Source organism: Octopus sinensis, linkage group LG19 (genome assembly GCF_006345805.1).
Source record: "Octopus sinensis linkage group LG19, ASM634580v1, whole genome shotgun sequence".
In the NCBI taxonomy this organism is placed as follows: Eukaryota; Metazoa; Mollusca; class Cephalopoda; order Octopoda; family Octopodidae; genus Octopus; species Octopus sinensis.
In genome coordinates, this window is record NC_043015.1 from 15,644,867 (window position 1) to 15,666,942 (window position 22,076).

A 22,076-nucleotide genomic window follows, 5' to 3' on the forward strand; every position below is an offset into this window, starting at 1 on the left:
TAATAGTTATTATTTGTTCCTGAATAGCATGGCATTCTAGGAAATATATGATATCTTTACTGCAGGTTCAGGACAGGATGCTATTTCTATCAGTGTTATTGGCATTCTCTAACTTGAAGAATACGTACCCATATAAAGTTTTCTACATACATGACGAATATTTATCCCACAAGTTTGTTTAATTAAGTCACCTTTGGTTCTCAGAGAGCAGCTGTGCACACAGAATACCTGCTCGGGAGTTCTTCGCCTAATTTCACGATATCATTTTCACAGTCGAGTACACACAAGATAAACTCATTTTTCTCTTTACTGTCCAGAAGGTGTTGTGTAAGTGACACGATGCAGAACTTGTGTATAACTTTTACATCACATTCCAGAACGCTATGAGCTTACAGTGTTTAGATACATGTCATGCCTATGTTTTTTAGCTACAAGTGTTGAGCGTAGAACTGCCATCCAGTTTGGTCAATCAAGCTTAGCGTTCATTGTTCTTCTGAGCAGGTTAACGAGGGCTGTCCTATAGCTCGTGAGTTTTCTCTGCCATCGGGCATAGAATGATACAGTTATACAACAACTGTCAGGATAGGTGATAAACTTCGCTGTTGATATAAATTTTTGGAGAGACATTCGCACCGTAAATCATCTAAGCACATTGCATCGTGATTTGTTGTTTGTTTACATTCCAGATCGCTCCTCAAAATGACTTTAGATCATCTTGAGGACCATCTAAGATCTTCATGGAGTGGCCTCTGATACTGTAATAAATCGTTTGAGGGTTTAGTGCAAACTACCCTTTTTACTTACATTCGCAGTTTGTGTTTAAGAGCAATTAGTTTGTTCGTTAATATCTCTTGTTCACAACTCCCATAGACCCTAAATAATTTATCTTAAAGTCACAGCTGATGGTGATTGACTTAATGATAGTGTCTTATTGTCCAAAATTTTCTCTGAATTTGTCGGTATTTGTCTGGATAGACGTAATCTATTTTGGTTGTGTTTTCTTGGTTTGGTTATGACTGACCTTTTTTGTTCCTACATTGGCGAATGGTAACTGCATCACTGTACAGTAGAGCATACAATATCCAAAAGTTGAAATCCTCGTTTTCTGCTAGTTGTCTCTTAGCTACTTAGTGCATTAGTTTATATCCTCAGTTTAGTTGTAGTTATTTATTCACGTAGAGGTGAAATTTTGAATGAATTTTGCTGTTAATTGTGCTTTGAGTTGTTTGTTTTCTACAGTCATTGCGACTGTCTACAAGCGGTGAGAAGACAGAATCATTAGCGCGTCGAACAAAATGCTAGCGGCATTTCTTCCGGTTCTTTACGTTCTGAGTTTTAAATATTGCTGAAGTAGATTTGGCCTTACATCCTTTTGAAGTCGATAAAATAAATACCAGCTGAGCACGGGGGGGGGTCAATGTAATCGATTTCCTCCTCCCTTCAAAATTGCTGACATTGTCCCAAACTTAGAAGCAAAATCACTATGACTGTTAATTCATAATTTATTACCACTCATTCGTATAATGGCTGCATATTTACTTAAGTATTATTCTTGTTATAGCAATGGTCAAGATCTGTGCAGTCTACGATCTTCCCAGAAAAAGTACCATTTGACTTGTCCTGACTTTTAGTTAATGTGCGATTTTGAGGCTGGTAGAGATAGTATCACATTTATTTTTCATCTAAGGTTGCTTGTTGATGGAGTCGCTTGGTACTGAACTGCCAATAGTCGTGGTACTCAACAACATTTTCATATGGACATTCGAATGACCTTCACCAGCCATTTTATAGAATTAGTATAGGTCTTGATTCAATTCAAAGGTCCACTGAAATTGCTCTCCGTAGCCCCTTGACCTGCGGTAGTTGACCCCTGTCCCTTGTCTAACTATGGTGTGTGCAAATATGATAGTAAAAGCACATGTTGGGTTTATGTTGATTTTCATTGCTCAATTACTGCTATGATCTTCCGTTGAGAAATGCCTCTTCGCAAGGATCGGTTAATCAACTTTTTACCAGGCTTGTATCAATAGCAAACGTTCTAGAAAATGGTATTTATCACACGAAAGATGCATTTCCCAAATGCTGATGTCATTCACTTCAATGCCAATTAATGTGTGCATGTGTCTCCACGTGTGTATGTCATCTGTGTGTACACATGTGTGTGTGTGTTTGTGTGTGTGTGTTTGTGTGTGTGTGTGTGTGTGTGTGTGTGTGTGTGTGTGTGTGTGTCTTTATAGATATATATCTGTCACACGAAAATGCGTATATGTATGAAACACACACGTGTATATATATATATATATATATATATATATATATATATATATATATATATCAATTTCCTCTACGAATACAAGGCATGCAATACGTGCCTATGGTGTATAACTGAATGCAAACAACATCCGATTTTAATAGACATCTTTCCTTTTTATGAGAGACAGCTGGAAAGAGACTGCATATATGCTGTACTTGTCCTACTTCAGTTATATGGTTTTGATTTTTAAATTGCAAGCAACCCTCGTTACATGCGCGCACACACGCACATGCACACACACACACACACACTCTCTCTCTCTCTATCTCTCACACACACACACACACACACACACACACCACACACACACACACAAACACACATTTCAAAATCATCAATGAAAAACTTATGGCCGGTTGTATTATTTGAAATGGAGAGGCGTGGAACAAAAAGTAAAAGGAATTGAAATTTTGAAAATATTTTGTGGAAGTGCAATCTTGCACTTTATCTTCGGAAGTGGAAGTTTTCCAAAATAGAAATAGAAAGTCCAATTCACTTCGTTGTTTGTACATATGCTAAAAATATGAGTATTCACAGAAAAATTTCGCTACAGCAATTTTTCCGATTGTGACTATCCTATCTTTTAATCTCGAACACTTAAAACTAACTGTAAATCTAACCCGTAAACCTAAACTCAACCCTAGTCCTAATCCCTAACTCTACAACCAACCATAATCCTAATCAAAACCTTTAGTTTTAACTTCTAACCACAAAATCCAACCTGAAATTCAACTCTAATGCCGAAACATTTACTCTAAGCTCAACTAAACCTGAACGCCGAACCTAGTTTAAAACTCTAATCTCTAACCTAGATTCTAAGCCTTAACCCAAACCTAACTCCTAAACTTATCTCAACTTTTGAAACCGTTATTGCTGTTATTTATCGTTAAAGCTGAATTTGTTTTGGAAGTTCCATGAGTTTGTGTCTTGTTTTCCTTTTAGGAGTGTTTTATTTTTTTATTTTATTGTTCTACCTTGCCTCTCAGTTGACCAGAACCATAAGGGGTTGATCGGCTGTTTTATCACTCGCCTTGCAGCAAAAAAGTTTAAAAGGAAAAAAAATTGGAAACTACTACCACCACCATCACCACTACCATCACCACCACCCAGAATATGGGAGTTGCTTTTTAATAACAATGCACAAATACCACCTAAACAGCAGTTTCGCCTCTACTTACGAAAACAATAAAGTGAATTAAATGCTCCCGTAACTAGAGCAAAAAATATTCCAGGACATATAGCGAGAAATACATTCAATTGTCGGGAAAAAGTTATGGCACTATCCGTTGTATATTCGAAATTGAAGAGCTAGTCAAAACACGGGCTGAAATTGCCAGACATACTTCCGACTATATATTTGTACTCAAGGATATGAGTCAAAGAATACAATAGTGGTAATAATAGACAATGAAAGTCATGTATATCTCACTCACACTCTCTCCCCCGCTCTCTCCCCATCTCTCACTCACTCTCTTTCTCTCTCACACATACATATGTAGTGAATCTTGACTAAAAACTACAACAATCTTTGCCGTTACATATATATATATATATATATATATATATATAACTGTTACTCCCTATATATATATTCTTTTTCTCTCCTTTTACATATTTGCTTTATACATACATACATACATACATACATACATACATACATATTTATATAGCATGTGTTGTTAAATGGTGTTTGACTGCAGAGAAAGTCTTTAAAGACATAGTTAAAAAAATACACAATATACTTTAAGGACAAGTTAAACGAATCACCCCAGATGTGAACGCGGACGCCGGCTATCGATATATCACTGCTATTTCAGCTCTTCAGTGATGAATGAACACTGATGAATTGAAATGTCAATGAAATATCGATATCCTTGTTCTCGTTCACCTCGTTCGTTGTGTCTTGCATTTAAGTATATTGAGTGATTTTTTTTTTAACAATCCCAGTCTTTAAAAGGATTTCTCTGGACGAGATACTGCCGCCATAAAGCGTTTAACAACGCTTATGCATTAAGTATGTGACATCGATAACCTTTTCATTCCAGATAATTTTTACATTATAGAGCTACTCCTAAATCTGAACTTCATGGACATGTGGTAATAAGTTTACTTCCCAACCACATGGTTCCAGATTCAGTCCCACTGCGTGGTACCTTCTGCAAGTGCCTTCTATTATAACCTCTGAGCCAACCAAACCCTTGTGAGTGGATTTGATAGACGGAAAATGAAAGAAGCCTTCGCACACACACACACACTCACACACACACACGCGCGCGCGCGCACGCACGCACATAGACACACATATGTATCTTCCTCTTATTTTGTATTACAAGAATTAAAGGATTATAAAAATGATTTTTAAATGTTTGAGTTAAAAATAAAGGATACAGGATCTTCGAATTTGTTTGAGAAGGAAACCTCTCCATTTTGATGTGTTCCCCACCATAGGCACACCGTGTGTGTGCGTGTATATTTTCCTTATATGTATATATATATATATTTATATATATATATATTCTGTAAATAATAATAACTATAACTTTAAGCTTATTAGCATTGACCGCGTATTGGCTAAAGATAATAGTCTAATATTAGGGCATATAAGACCTGACGGACGCATATATATATATATAATTTAGTACTTAGTGGTCTAGAAACATCTTTGCAATGTGGCTACACTGCAAATGATTCAAATATATTAATAAGATGTAGGTATTTCATAAAAGAATTTATTTCCGTTTCAACTTTTATCATACGAAAGCTTATAATTCCAATGTGTCGTTTTGTTTGATTTGAAGTATTTTTAATTCCCCTTCAAATACTGGTTCCTTTTTTATGGGGAACTCATTCATGAGATCATTTTTTTTAACTTTTGTATTAGAGTATGGAACTTTAGTGTCTTCCACAGTAAGCACTTTTAAATTCTTCCCTAAAGTGGAAGATTTTGAAACAAATAGATGTTTATCATCCTCAGTAGGTATCAGTTGCTCTAATTTCTTAATAATATTTCCCAGTAGATTTTGCTCAGTCGATTCTGACTGTATGACTATAGCATTAGGTTTACTTTGCACTGCAGCTGGATGGAACATCCTTTCAGCAATAAATCGACCCGTTAATTTATATTTTACTGAGTAATTTAGTGATGTATGATTTTTTCTACTTGAATTTGTAAATTTTTCAAGGTTTTTAACAGAAATATTTGAACGGTTATTGTTTGTCAAATGTGAAAGTTTTGCTTTTGAATGGATCTTAGAATCAGTCAATATAATTAGAAGTTTGCTGAGTTTATTGGAAATGTTCTTATTTATATGTATGCATTCTTTGTTCCTTCCCAGGCTATGTAGTTTGACATTACAACTTGGATAAATTTTGGTCATATTATCAAAACTACGTAAGTGCGCAGGTCTATGATGAAGTGAATTCTTTTTAATTTTTGCATTGCTTCCACCAGCTAGTTTAGATCCAGTGAATTTTGACCGGAAATACCACTTTCTTGCAGAATCAATATTGTTGGTTTTTAAAGGATATTTGATCAAATTATTTGATTTTGGACTTACATATGGATTTCTAAGATTCCTTTGTAATTGAGGAACTAATAGAGAACCAAACCTATCATTGACAAAACGTCTGAGATTATCAATTTTTTGTATTGGTCTTGGATTATGTTTCACCTCTAATTTTGGAGAAGACAGTTTTAGTGACATTGAAATTAAATTTTCCTTTTTGATAATTATTTTCACTTCTTCAGGTGCAAGTTCCTTTGTAGAAGAAGTATTTAATTTCCTCTCTTTCATATAACCATGAAGAATTAAAGCCCATTTAATCAAAATGCCATTATTTTCATTGTTCTGTGTATCAAAGATCTGTAGTGTCCAATTGCCTTTTGGATCTTCCTCCCAATGGTGAACACTAAGGAAATAAAAATCAATGCCATCTTTGGAACAATCAAGTTTTCTTGGAGAAAGCATTTGAGATTTTGTACCAGAAGGTGAGATAAGACATATTTGAAGCTCCCCACGGCAAGAATGTTTGAGTTTTATGTACAGCTGAACATGTTCCAAATGATTAATTTTCAGTGAGCCGCCTTCTATATTGCAGGAAATATTAATAAAAATTGGTTCTGCATGTGATATTTTTCTGAAAGGAAAATATTTTTTACTATTTTATTATTGTAAAATAAAAAAAATATTACTTTTGTTTGATTTTGCATGATAGAGTACTCGAGGAACTATTACATTATTTGAAAGCAAGAATTTCTACACAAAATCGAACCTCTGCTCATTTTGTAACAATTACAATTAAATGCTTTTCAAGTCTCTTTAACAACACAGTACTGAACTAGTTTAAACTAAGATTGACTACACTTAAAATGTGAATCTAATTAAGCAATGGAATTGTCAACATTGACTGTAGGTAATTATATTTCTTATATAAGTCTATTATCAGTGCTGACACATATATTGCATCAAATTAGGAAGATTAAATTTGGCAATCATCAATATATTTATTCTAAGAAAAAGCAAACATTGTTAAATTAGTCATCAGAATTCTAGATGAATATCTATAATCAATGATTTGTTATTAATAAATTACTTCGCCATCAACAAAGAACTGTGGTTCTGTTGAATGTTAATTTTAAGAACATAAAGAATTTATTTATATGAGGTACAAAATATCTTATGTTTCTATTAAGACATACCTTTTCATGACTTCACTGAAATATGAATGGCTTGTGGCTATAGGAACATTATTCCAGGATTGTGCAAGTTTTACCATGTGACTACAGTCCATCATACCAAAGCCAAAAGTATTACTGAAGTGAATGCCAGCTCCATTCTTGAACCAAGTATTATTTATTGATGGAATTCTAGCACCATGTACAACTATATGCTGTATATCCCGCCAAGTCAAAAGGGAGCTGTAAAAGATAATAATAATAGCTCTTGCTCAGTGGAATAATAATAATAATAATAATAATAATAATAATAATAATAATAATAATAATAATAATAATAACTAGTGGGACCCATGGGGATTCCATGGTATAACTCAGCATATTTGATAACATTAGTATATTAAGCACAGACAAGGAATTTCAAACAATCCTTTTGAAATCTTGCCATTTAATTAAAACTGTACTTTTAAACAATCAAAATGAACTCAGGCAGATACTGTTTATTTACCTTCTTTTAATATGCTTGAGGAAATAAAAGATTAATTAAAATGATAAAACATTCATATATATATAATACTACAGTTTTCGCTGTCCAACCACTACCAAGGCTCAATCCAAGTTATTTACCAGTTGAGATTATTTTCGTTCCTTTTAATTAACATTTCTGTTTAGGCACATATCTATTTGTACATCTATAAATATATCTCTTTATCTGCATAGCTATTGATGTATTTGTAGGTTCACCTACGTATCTATCTATCTGTCTGTCTGCCTGCTTGCCAAACTATGTACCTACCGCCCTCCCTCCCTTCCTACCTACCTACCTACCTACCTACCAACCTATCTATCTCTCTGTCAATTGGTCTGTCTGTATGTTTGTTTATCTATCGATCTAGCTAACTAACTACTATTATCATATATATCTACATCCCCTTCTGTATCCGTCAGCTCTCATAATAGTGATAAGCATATAAATCAAATAACAAAAAAGAAAAAAAAGAATAATGGTTGTGCCCCAACATTGTCATACCCATTAGTCTGGAATATGTTAAAGGTGAAAGTGCAACATCCATAGCTATTTGCGAAGGTTATTTCACTTTAATTTAATTATCTTTTAATATATCGTTTAATGCGTATACTTATAGATCTTGATGACATTGTTCTACTACGTTAAACATTTTGATTGTGTCTGCAATTTGAACACACGAATGCAAAATAATATAGACCTTCTGCCCTCACCTCTTTCTCTTAGTCTCCCTTTCTTCTGATATATATATATATACATATATATATATATATATATATATATATATATATATATATATATATATATATATATATATATACATATTTCTCCATTCAAGTTATAACCTCCCTTGGTATAAGTGTAACACATGGATGAAACAGACAGGAACATAGGAATGCATATAATAATAATAATAATAATAATAATAATAATAATAATAATAATAATAGTAATAATAGTAATAATAATAATAATAATAATAATAAGGTAGCATGGTTAAGTGGAATAAACGTCGCCTTCTAAACGATAGTAATGGGATGAGCCAATCTAACAACATCAACATCAAACGAGGCATCTTTCAAGGTGACTCTTTCCCTCTCCCCATTACTCTTTTGCATTGATCTCACTCTCAAACGGACTGAGTAACACCAGGTATGGGTTCAAAATGTATAATATAGTAAATCATCTGTTTTATATGGACAACCTGAAACTGTTTGCTAGAAACGACGAAGTTCTACAAGCGCTGTTAACAACTGTTAGAGAGTTCAGCAATGACATCGGGATGGATTTTCGCCTTGATAAATGTGCTAAAGCAACTTTTGTAAGAGGCAAGCTCAAGGAAATAGTTTCCATTAAGTCAGATACCGACACTACCATCAAAAGAGCTTGACCCACAAGAAAGCTATAAATACCTGGGGATAAACGAAGGAGACGGTATACAACATACTACTATGAAGGAAAAATACGAAAGGAGTATTACGACTCGTACCAAAAACTGAACTCAACTCCAAAAATCGCATCGAAGCTATTAACACTTCCAAGTAGTCCAATGCAGTTTTAACATCATTAACTGGAAACTTACAGAACTCCATCGCCTGGACAGGAAGACAAAAAAACTACTAACATCTAAGAACATGCACCACCCAAAAGTAGACGTTGATCGTCTGTACCTACTTAAACGTAATGGAAGAAGAGGAACGATGCAAGTAGAACTGTACTACAAGACCTCCACAATAGCAATGAACAAGTACTTGACAGAGGATTGGATGCTGCAGCTTGTGTGTAAACACGAAAGCAGCAAAAATCGCATTCTGTTGTCAAGGAAGCTTGCAAATTCGCAAAGGAACTCGACATTAACCCTGAATTAGATGAAAAACATGAAACCAGAGAAGCGGTGGAGTCAGAAGCCTCTATATGAACAGTATATACTTCGAAGCAGAAATGCTGATGTAGACAAAGCAGCCACCCATCAATAGCTGAGAAGCTCAGGACTGAAAGCAGAGGTTAAATGTTTCGTATTGACGGTACAAGCTTGCTTACCAAAAACTCCCACGTTAACGTTCTTCAAAACTGTTCTGACCCTAAATGCAGATTCTACGATAAATCTGATGAAACAATAGACCATCTCATCTCGGGATGTCCTTCGCTGAAACCAAACGAATACAAAAGTTGCCATGATAGGGACAGTATTTACATTGGAAAATAAGTAAACACTACAAAATCAGCACTCCTGCTTACTTGTATGAACATCATCCTGAGCCAGTCGTTGAAGGTAAATAGGTCACTATCCTTAGGGATTTTCCAGTCAACACTGACCGAACGATCCAGTTACCTCAATCCTATAAATATTAACCAAAATGAAGTAGATTGACACGTTTATTTTATGAACCTACATTTTCAGTTCTCAAAACCCATGAGGATAGCTATATTTGTGAACTGTTGACATCTCATCCTGGAGGAATTAATAAACTTTATGCTAAACTTTTTGACTAAATAATTTTTATACTAAACTTTTTGATTGAATAATTTTTTCTCCATTTCTTTCCTTTCTTTTTGTTTTCTTTTTTCTTTCCTTCCTTCTGCTACCTTTTGTGAAAGACCAAAGACTGATGACGTCGTTTTACTTAGAAAGAAGCGCAATTATTCCGATTTAATTTTGAATGTTCAGCGTTTCCTATCTTTGAATTTAATTTCAGTTTATATTTTGAACTTGTAAAAGACACACGAAGTGTCGAAATATTGTTCACCCAATAAAATATCTATTGCAATCGCATCGCACTCTTCGTCTTGCCTAATATAATAATAATAATAATAATAATAATAATAATAAATCCTTTTTACTAAAGGCACAAAGCCTGGATTTTTTGGAGAGTACCGGATCTTTTCGGTTTGAACGGCAGTTTTTTAAAATAATTTCCACGTAACTAAACACTTTTAAACTTCGTATACTGGTAGAATGTGTTTATAAAACATCTTTTTCTCTTGGCTTTATTGAGAAAATTCTATAGTTTGTAAGATATATATTTTTTTTCTTCAATTTCTGCAATTTCTGCAATTTCAACCAATCAATAACGTCTATTGAGGTGAAAACATTCTGTGCCGTATGAATATGTCCCTCGTTTAAGAAACAGATTGGGTTTATTTACATTTCTGAAGAAAAAAAGATACCCTTCCCCCCACTCCTAACCCTAAAACAAATTGAAATGCAATAGATCGATACTAGGGTCATAATTATAGGTGACAATTTCATATGACACCGCTAGAAGACAAAGCTGACCTCGTGGCATTTGAACGCAGAACGTAAATACAGAAAAAATGCCGCTAAGCATTTTGCCCGGCGTGCTAACGATTCTGCCAGCTCGCCGTCTTGATAATGGTTTCATATTTTGGCACAAGGCCAGAAACTTCAGGGGAGGGGTAATCTGATTACATTGACCCCAGTGCTTAAGTGGTATTTATTTTATCGACCCGAAAGGATGAAATGCAAAGTCGACCTTGGTGGAATTTGAACTCAGAACGTACACATGGACGAAATGCCACCTAGAAATTTGTTGGGCGCGCTAATGTTTCTGCCAGCTAACCACCTTACTTAATAATAATGATGATGATGATGATGATGATGAATCTTTATTAGCCACAAAAACAAAAAGAACAATACAAAACAAGGGACAAGTGAGGCTTAACACAAAAACATGTCTAAACAATAAAAACTAACAACAATAAAATTCCTCAAAGGGAGAAGTTCCATCCAGGAGTAACCAAGGAACAAAAAATATCCTGGTTACTCCGATTGCCTAGGGTACCACAAGCAGGCACCCCTCTCCTTCTCAGGTGAAGCAATTCTCATGATGGACTTGGCCAATGACTGGATCCCTCCCATGCATGACAACATTGTTTGACAAAGCAACACAAATTGTTGTTTGCTGTTGGTCTTGTTCATGTGGCTTTTGAGGATATGGTGCTGGTTATAGGGAGGAGCTGTGGTTCCCTGTCTTTTATCAAGGGCAGAAAACTCACAGGTAGCCAGTTTTACCACACAGATAGCAATGAAGCCTGCTTCCCCCAACCATAACATACAACTGCATCCCTCCCGGAAGATGAATAAGTTCTAGGATTTTGTGATTGTTATCTAGTTTGATCAGGAGTTGCACCCGCATACTAATCCCAGACCAGTTTTCACAACGGGCTTATTTCACCCCCAGGAGGCTGCTACTTCCTTCTAAGATGATGCACGCTGAAATCTGATAGATATTCCGTTCTGGAAGCGTCCCTGAGATTTTCATTCTTCTTCTTTAATATGATGGATAGAGAACATATCTACCACATCAACAGGGAACCACAGCGCATTCCTAGAAGCTGGTAGGTAAATATTAATGACTTGTAGGGACTCGGTACTTCGTTAGGCAACTGTTACGGCTAGATTTTAATTAGGTGTAGTTACCAATTGTAAAGGGTAAGATTGATTAGTAAACAATATTATGAAATGTCGGCGTCAGCAGTTGTGACGATAAAAATTTGTTGTTATAATTGCATGTTGTGGGATGTGAAAGATGAACAATACATGAAGTTCTAAGGAAATATTTATTTACCGTTACTGCTGTCACAGAAAAACCATTGTTCCACCGTGGGTAAAGTTCTGTTGCAGTGTTAGTTTAAATTTGGCTATGGTGGATCGAATCCACTTGATGCTTGCAAGATCCACTACATCACTCCTCTCGCCAGTGAGGTTCAGGGAAAGGAAATGAATGATCGAAGGAGACAAAAAGTGTTAATTTAAATTTGGTGGATAGAATCCACTTGATGCTTGCAAGATCCACTACATAACCATAATATAGTACAAGATGAAATGTTTACGTACCAGCTTCCACGAATGTGCTTAATATGTAAATTGATATATCCAATAACGTTTCACTGCTATATGTAGTGGCTATTTAAGCAATGAGCTCATGGATGATTAATGGGTTGATGAAGGAGCAAAAACTCCTGAAATATGGTATATACACCAATTTTTCATCTTCGATCTCATTGGCTATCTACATCTGGCGTCTCGGAAATAAATGTCGCAACAAAATCAGTGTTGGCTATAATTTCTATGGAAAATCTGTAGCGATGACCTTAACATGCCATTTAAGAGTACTGCTAGCACAGCAGTACACGGTATTGGCTTATAGAAACGTTTAATATACTTAGTAGTATATTATGGTTGCCTAACGAAGTACCGAATCCCTGCTAGTCACTAAAAGCCAATATGAGAGTTTCTCTCATGGTATCTACTGCAGTATAGTTTGTTCTAACTTTTTTCTTCAGAAATGTAAATAAACCCAATCTGTTTCTTAAACGAGGGACATATTCATACAGCACAGAATGTTTTCACCTCAATAGACGTCATTGATTGGTTGAAATTGCAGAAATTGCAGGAATTGAAGAAAAAAAAATATCTTACAAACCATAGATGAGGTGAGAGGGGAACTAAAGTATAAAAAAGGGTTTAAAGAACTACTGGGCACCATGTCACCAACAGGTTTAAATCAACTTTTTCCTTCTACTGCCACATTTCCTGCATCGTTTTTTTTTTTAACTTAGAGGACGTAAAACCTTACTGTGTCTAATTAATTTCTCTGCTTCCAGTTTATCCCTAAACATGGACTCTATATAAAATGCTAAATATTTGATAGCTGTAAATCATTGAATTACAGTGATAAATTAAAATTCTTTACAGGAAAAGTCACTTTCCATAGATATATTTCTGAAACTGAGATTTGTTGTGCAAACACCTATTATTATGGAATATGGAGATAACTACAAACTACTAACTCTGTGAAACTACAGAGGTCCATGAATGGTAAGTCATGTGTAAATACATGAATGGTAATACATGAGTAAATACAGTGTCTGAAAAGTACCACAAATGTTGGCCTTTTACAAGAACATTGAATTAATTACCAGTGCAAAATGCTGAGCTGAAGAGACAAACTACACATTAAAATTAGTCTAAAGACTAATTTGCAATATACAAGAAAATAAAAGGTTGCTGAATATCTTTATATGTAATGTTTACAAAACAGGAATAGGTCAATGGATGGTTTCACATATAATGTTTACAAGATAGAAATAGAAGTTCAGTGAACAGCTTATATACAGTGTGTGTTAGTTTTTGAAATCATTTGAATATAGAAAAAAACACATAGCTGTATTTGAACACAAGTTAGTACAAATAATTTCAAGAATCCTTTTATCACATCTGTTCATTGAATCCACCGTTAGCATCAGTGGCTACTTCGATAGAGGGTTGGAAGCATTGACTTGCTTGAATCACGTGCTATTTATCAATTTTGGACATAGAGCTGGTTATGGCAGACTGAGAGATTATATGGGGATATTGACTGACCTCTCTCTTGACCATGCCCCATACGTAATAATAGACCAGTGGATCGAAGTCTGGAGAGATAGGAAGCCATATGTCTGGGAAAACCCGATTATGGAGACTGGGATGCATCCACCCTTGGGTTGTCCTAGCTTTATGAGATAGTGCAGAGTCTTGAAAGACATGCAGTCTTCCATTGCATAGTCAACTTTTTCCAACACCTCCGAGTAAACAACAACATTGAATCTTGATCCCTGTGAAAAATAGTGAAGAAGCATGATATCTTTTTCCTTTCTGATGACTCCCAGAACCATCACAGTTGCTGGAAACTTAGTAGGCATGGTCATTGGAACATCATTTGGGTCTCTGCACAGCTATCTATTGTTTGCTTGATTTACATTTTGGTCCTGATCAAAGATTTTCTCATCAGAAAAATCCAAAGCATTCCAGCCTCTTGGTGTTTTAACTTGCTTAGCAACCACTTTGCATGCATTGAATGATTTTCTATTGTCACATCCAATATAAACTGACCTCTCCACATTACATAAAACTTGTACCAAAAGTCCTCTTGCACAACTCTTCTGCTGGTGCAGTCTGAAACCTTGAGGTGCTTTGCAATGGTTCTGATTGGCTTTCTGGAGTTTTTATTGATCATTTCCTTGAATTTTTTTGTATAAAATTATGTTCTGATGGTAGTAGGATCCTGTGCTCCTGTGCATGTGTTTTTCCTTTAGCTATTGATGAAGGATCCCTGTCAGTAGCTTTCGGCATCTTTCAAATTTTGATAATGAAGGATCAGACAACTTACAGGAAGTGAGATATCTCTGTATCACTATGCTGCACTTTTATGCAGTAATTACAGAGCACCTTTTCATTTGCTCCAGCATGGCTGCAGCCATATGGCTAAAACATATGTGTGTGTGTATGTGTGTGTGTGTGTGTGTGGTGTGTGTAAACAGACAGACAGACACAAGCCAGTGAACACTTTATATGACGTCTACAAAACACAAATAGGGCATCAGTGAACAGCTATATATATATATATATATATATATATATATATATATATATATATATATATATATATATATATATATATATATATATATATATATAACATTTACAAGATAGGTACAATGAATACCTTCATACAGGATGTTCACAAGACATGAAAAGAAAGCCAATGGGTACCAGATTAAAACAGAGAGGATATGAGATATTAAAAATAATCAATGAGTTCTTTGTATTTTGTTGGTTTATATAACATTGAATCTACCTTGCAGATGATTGACCTTCTGATGATATTGTCAAATGCAAAATCTCTTGGGAAATACTCAGGAGTGTTTTCACAATAGCCTACAGTACATGCAAGTGTGGCACCTTGGACAAACATTTTCTACTATAGCTCTGAGCCAACCGAAGCCTTGTGAATGGATTTGGTAGACAGAAACTGACAGAAGCTTGTCATGTTTATATGTATGTATATGTGTGTGTGTGTGTGTGTGTGTGTGTGTGTGTATGTGTGTGTGTGTGTGTGTGTGTGTGTGTGTGTGTGTGTGCGTGTGTGTGCGTGTGTGTATCATTATCATCATCATCATTTAACTTCTGTTGTCCATGGGTTGGGTGCTTTGACCAGAGCTGGTAAACTGAGGGGCTGCATGAGACTCCTGTCTGATTTGATATGGTTTTTACAGCTGGATGCCCTTCCTAACACATATGTATGTATGTATAAATATGCATACGTGTGTGTGTACGTGTGTGCGCGTGTGTGTGCATGTTTGTGTATCCCTACTTGACTGCTGGTGTTGGTTTGTTTATGTCTCAGTAACTTAACTGTTTAGTAAAAGGAGACTGACAGAATAATTACCAGTACTTAAAAAATTAAATACTAGGGTCAACTCTGGGATCAGTTCCACTGTATGGGACCTTGGGCAAGTGTCTTCAACTATAATTTTGGCCTTACCAAAGCCTTGTGAATGGATTTGGTAGATGGAAATTGAAAGAAGCCCATTATACATATATATCTCTTATTATAAAAGGCAGATTTTATCTGCCTCCCTTTGGGAGTTATACAAATCTACAATATAGGATTTCTTCAATTACAATTTACCTAGCAATTTTAAGAGTACAATGCATCGCGTCATGCCAGGTCCAGTTTTTAAAATGTAAACTCCAATTAAGCAAAATTTACAGAAAACTCACATTCTGGTGTGTGTGTCAAATGCTTTTCTTAGTCTGGTTTACACCACACGCAAACGCACACACACAGTGTGCAACGAATAAAGTGAAACTAGATGTAATATTTAAAAAGAAAGCAGCAAACAGAAACAAATAAATACATAATGATTTACTCCTCACACAATTTCTTCAATTAGACTTTACCTATGATTTTTCAAAGAACTTCCATTGGTTCATGCCATACAAAATTTCTTTCAATTTCACCCCCAATTAAGACAAAATTCGGGAAAACTCAATATTTTAACATTTCACTTTGAAGCCTTTACTCTGCCTATTACTCCAACTTCCTCTTTAGACACATAGACACGCTAATATATACGACAGTGTCAATTGTTGACAGACATTGTAAGTTAACGTGTGTGTGTGTGTCTGTGTGTGTGTGCGTGTGTCTGTGCGTGTGTGTCTGTGTGTGTTTGTGTGTGTGTGTGTGTTTGTATGTGTGTGTGTGACAGGGGTGAGCCATTCAGACTGGTCATCCATTTTGGCGAGAAGATCCCTATTATAATACATCAGTTCCACACATTTACCCTGGATTCCATTTCGGACAACTGCACAAACATTTGCCATTTCACACATGTATGTAAACAAATTCCTTTCTTTAAAAAATTTCAATTCATTTTCTTTTTTCAATTTACGTTTCTATACACTTTACGCAAATATTTGATTAAACAACTAAAACACTTCACATTTCGAACATGTACGTAAACTACTTCCTTTATTGCAAATCTAACTTTCTTTTCTGGCTTTTAATTCAAATTTCTATACATTTTACACACTCTGTCGCTATACTTGCATAAAAAATTTCTTTCAGCTGCTAATATTTATTTCTTTTCCTTCCACGCTTTACATTTTTCCACATTTCATTCAAATTACAATTTCTATTTTTAAGTAACTTTCACCCTTTCTTTTTCACATAAAATGCCACCGAAAAAGAGAAGTCACATCGGCCGCCATACTGCAGCAGCAGCTGCGAAAAAGGCGAAGCGCAGCGCCATAAACGCTTCTGCTGTTGCTGCACAAAGGGCTTCAGAAGACCCACAACAAAGGGCCACTCGACTGGCTACAACCGCTGCGGTTGCTTCATACGATGCTGCTTCCACGGCTTCAGACGGTCCGGAAACAAGGTCGAAGCGCAGCGCCATAAACGCTTCTGCTGTTGCTGCACAAAGGGCTTCAGAGGACCCACAACAAAGGGCCACTCGACTGGCTACAACCGCTGCGGTTGCTTCATACGATGCTGCTTCCACGGCTTCAGACGGTCCGGAAACAAGGTCGAAGCGCAGCGCCATAAACGCTTCTGCTGTTGCTGCACAAAGGGCTTCAGAGGACCCACAACAAAGGGCCACTCGACTGGCTACAACCGCTGCGGTTGCTTCATACGATGCTGCTTCCACGGCTTCAGACTGTCCGGAAACAAGGTCGAAGCGCAACGCCATAAACGCTTCTGCTGTTGCTGCACAAAGGGCTTCAGAGGACCCACAACAAAGGGCCACTCGACTGGCTACAAATGCTGCGGTTGCTTCATACGATGCTGCTTCCACGGCTTCAGACGGTCCGGAAACAAGGTCGAAGCGCAGCGCCATAAAGGCTTCTGCTGTTGCTGCACAAAGGGCTTCAGAGGACTCACAACAAAGGGCCACTCGACTGGCTACAAATGCTGCGGCTACTGCTGCTTCAACATTTTCGACACATTCCCACGACTCAGACCAGCAACGTTCTACATTCCAGCGGAACAGTCGACGCCGCAGTCTGACGAGTCCAAACAGACCTTACTGGCATCTACGTGCTTTCAAGTATGAGCCCAACTTCAATTACTCGATGCACGCTGACATAAATATTGGGGAAATGTTCTTCAATTGCCAATTCTGCAATGCTAAAAAGTGGGCTGGGGAACCACCTGCGATGTGCTGCTTAAACGGTAAGGTCAGCTTGCCCCCTCTTCGGGAGCTGCCAGACCCTTTGAAGGAATTACTTACTGGTTCCACCTCAAGGTCATCAAAATTCCTTCAACTCATCAGGAAATACAATTGTGCATTTCAGATGACTTCTTTCGGGGCTAACGTTGTCAGAGAAACTGGTTGGATGCCTACTTTCAAGGTCCAGGGCCAGGTGTACCACCTTATTGGGTCACTCCAGCCACTACAAAATTGCAAACCTTCATTCATTCAAATTTATTTTATTACAAATTATAATAGGCAACTTGATTTGCGTTTAGACGTAATTCCACAACATGCAAACACTAACGCTGACAATTTCGACAGGGACGTGCTGCTCACTCTGCAAAACATGCTTCATGACCACAACAGCTATATTCGCAGTTTCAAATACGCCTTGGAAACAGCCCCTTCACCAACATTCACCATTGTCATCGATGCTGACAAAAGGCCTTCTGGGGAGCACGCGCGGCGATATAACGCTCCTTCGTGCAATGAAGTGGCCATAGTTCTCCATGGTGAACAGCACAAGCAGCGGGACATAGTTCTTCAAAGCCGCGACAGTGGTCTTCAGCGTATTAATGAGACGCATCAGTCATATGACGCCCTGCAGTATCCCCTTCTTTTTCCGTATGGAGAAGACGGATACCATTTCGGCATTCCTCACCACAAACCAAACGAGCCCTCGGCTGCGACATCTAAAACTGTTTCATGTATGGCTTTTTACTCATACCGCTTCATGACAAGGCATAATGATTTCAACCCCCTGCACAGATCACGGCAACTGTTTCACCAGTTTGCAGTTGACATGGCTGCAAAGATGGAGTCCGAGAGACTGGGCTTCATCAAATTGAATCAGAAGCAGCTGCGCTCAGACTCCTACATCTATTTGCGTGATGGCATCAGGAATGACACTGACGCCCGCAATATCGGCAAAATGTGCATTCTCCCCTCAACCTATACAGGGGGCCCACGGTACATGTACGAGCGAACACAAGACGCTATGACTTACGTTCGGCATTATGGGCGACCCGATTTATTCATTACCTTTACATGTAACCCAAAGTGGGTTGAGGTAACGCGAGAACTTCTCCCAGGGCAGCAGTACTGTCATCGCCATGATATTATTGCAAGGGTTTTCAGGCAGAAACTGGCTAAGCTCATTCTTTTAATAAAAAAAGGCCAGGTTTTTGGGCCTGTTAACTGCCACATGTATACTGTTGAGTGGCAGAAAAGAGGGTTGCCACATGCGCACATTTTGCTTTGGTTGGTCAACAAAATAGACCCAACAGTTCTTGATGATCTCATTGCAGCAGAAATTCCGGACCCAACTGTTGACCGGCACCTGTACGACATTGTGAAGGCACACATGGTACACGGTCCGTGCGGTCCTGGTTTTCAAAAGTTCTCCTCATGCCACAAAGACCACGTGTGCACTAAACAGTACCCAAAGAGGTTCGTGGACGAGACCCAGACCGGCCGCGACGGATACCCACTGTACAGAAGAAGGCACCCTGACAATGGTGGATTCACTATAACGTTACGGGGTCATCAAGTGGATAATAGGTGGGTAGTGCCGTACTGTCCATTTCTGATGAAAACTTTTAACGCTCACATAAATGTGGAGTTCTGTCATTCAGTCAAGTCTATAAAGTATATATGCAAATATGTTAACAAGGGTTCTGACGCTGCCATGTTTGGCCTTCAAAAGGACAATAGCATGGACGAGGTGTCACAGTACATGGCAGGTCGGTACATAAGCAGTGGTGAAGCTTTTTGGCGGATATTCGGGTTTCCACTTCACCAAAGGCACCCCGCCATCATACAACTAGCGGTTCATTTGGAAAATGGCCAATGAATTTACTTTACTGAACAGACTGCAGCTGATTTGGCGGCAAATCCAAAACAAACAACTTTGACCGGTTTCTTTAGGCTTTGCCAACTTGACACATTTGCTAAAACACTTTTATACCCTCAGGTCCCGTCCTACTACGTGTGGTCAAACAACAATTGGGTGCGTAGGAAGTCGGGTCAGGATGTTGAAGGACATCCTGGTGTCAAGTTTAACAGTTGTCTAGGAAGAGTATACACTGTACCTCCAAACCAACATGACTGTTTTCACCTGCGCCTTCTCCTCCATGAGGTTTTAGGCCCACAAAGTTTTCAAGACATCAGAACTGTTGATGGTGTATTATGTGATACTTTCCGTGAAGCCTGTTTTCGGCGTCGACTTTTGGAGGATGATTCACAATGGGGCGCCACTATGGCAGAAGGTGTTTCATTAAAATCTCCTAAAAAAATAAGATCGCTTTTCGCTATTCTATTACTATGGTGTGACTTGGCTAATCCCGCCTCTTTATGGCTTACCTACAAAGATGATATGTCTGAAGATTTCCTGCATCACGCTCAATCGCTACATCCATCAATGGAGGTCGGGTACACTGACCTCATTTACAACAGGGCGCTGCTTGAAATCGAAGATACTGTACTCGATATGGGCGGTAGTGCCTTGCCGGTCTATGGCCTACCTTCAACAAACCGGGAAGGCACAAACACTGTCTTCACATTTGCTGCGTGAGACATGTTTTAATGTTGACGAGCTTGCCGAGTACATAGCCGACAATGAGCCAAAGCTCATTCCAGAACAGAAGTTCGCTTACAACTCCGTTGTTAATTCAGTCCGGGCCAAAGCTGGGGACATTTTTTTCCTGGACGCTCCTGGGGGCACTGGGAAAACTTTTGTCAACAAATTAATATTGGCTGAGATTAGGCGAACACAAGGCATTGCCCTAGCTGTGGCATCATCTGGAATTGCGGCTACTTTGTTGCCAGGCGGCAGGACAGCTCACTCTACTTTCAAACTCCCACTTGACTTAGCGAAGACTGAGACACCAACTTGCAACATCAGTAACAGCTCTGATCAGGCAGAAGTCTTCAGACGATGCAAGCTTATCGTTTGGGATGAATGCACGATGGCCCACAGAGGTGCTCTTGAGGCACTAGATAGATCTCTCAGAGACATCAAACACTCTTCAGCTCCCATGGGAGGCATAACACTTCTTCTTTCAGGGGACTTCCGACAAACACTTCCCGTTATTCCCAAAGGGACTAGAGCTGATGCTGTAAGTGCGTGTCTTAAGTGGTGAAGACTCTCAAACTTCACACCAATATGCGTGCTCATATGTGACGTGATATCACATCAGCAGCATTTTCTCACACCCTCCTTGCACTTGGCGAAGGCAAAATACCAGGGGATGAAAATGGTAATATTGCCATCGATTCCATTTGTACCATTGTTAACACGCCTTCTGATCTCAGAGATGCAGTCTTCCCAGATCTACAAGCTAATTATCAGAATATGGATTGGATTGGCCAAAGGGCTATTCTGGCCCCGAGGAATAAAACTGTTCACCATATTAATGATGAAATGCTAAAACTCATTCCTGGGGATGTCTATGTATATAAGTCTATTGATACAACTCCTGACCCAGACGACGTCATCAATTATCCAATAGAGGTACTCAATTCCTTTGAGCCCCCCGGACTACCACCACACATTCTCAAACTTAAAGTTGGTGCCCCTATAATGCTCATTAGAAATTTGGTTCCCCCAAAACAATGTAATGGCACACGTTTGATCGTTAAGTCCTTATCTCCCAATCTGATTGAGGCCACCATTATCACAGGGTGCGGTCGAGGCAACGTTGTGCTCATACCTAGGATGCATCTTATCCCATCAGGAGCAGACCTACCTTTCATATTTCGGAGGTCCCAGTTCCCAGTAAGGCCATGTTTTGCAATGTCAATTAACAAAGCGCAGGGTCAAACACTGTCTGTGGCAGGAATACATTTGGGAGAGCCATGTTTCTCTCATGGTCAGCTTTATGTTGGCTGCTCACGTGTCGGCAGCAACAGTGATGCTTTCGCATTCCTTCCACAACGAAAAACAAAAAACATTGTGTACAAGGAGGTTTTATAGGATTACTACGTTTCATCATTTTCAAACACGTTAGTATTCCACTTAC

General features: G+C 37.9%; 1 protein-coding gene across 1 annotated transcript in view; it reads right to left on the reverse strand.

Moving 5' to 3' along the window:
- Nucleotides 1-5,053: 5,053 nt before the first annotated feature.
- LOC115222333 (PC3-like endoprotease variant B) overlaps nt 5,054-22,076 on the reverse strand; it is a 157,731-nt gene continuing 140,708 nt past the window's right edge. The window contains exons 11-12 of the mRNA XM_036511112.1: nt 7,014-7,232; nt 5,054-6,451 (exon numbers count right to left, since the gene is read on the reverse strand). Coding sequence (XP_036367005.1) covers nt 5,077-6,451; nt 7,014-7,232 — 1,594 coding nt within the window. The 3' untranslated portion in view covers nt 5,054-5,076. The remainder of the gene's footprint in view (nt 6,452-7,013; nt 7,233-22,076) is intronic.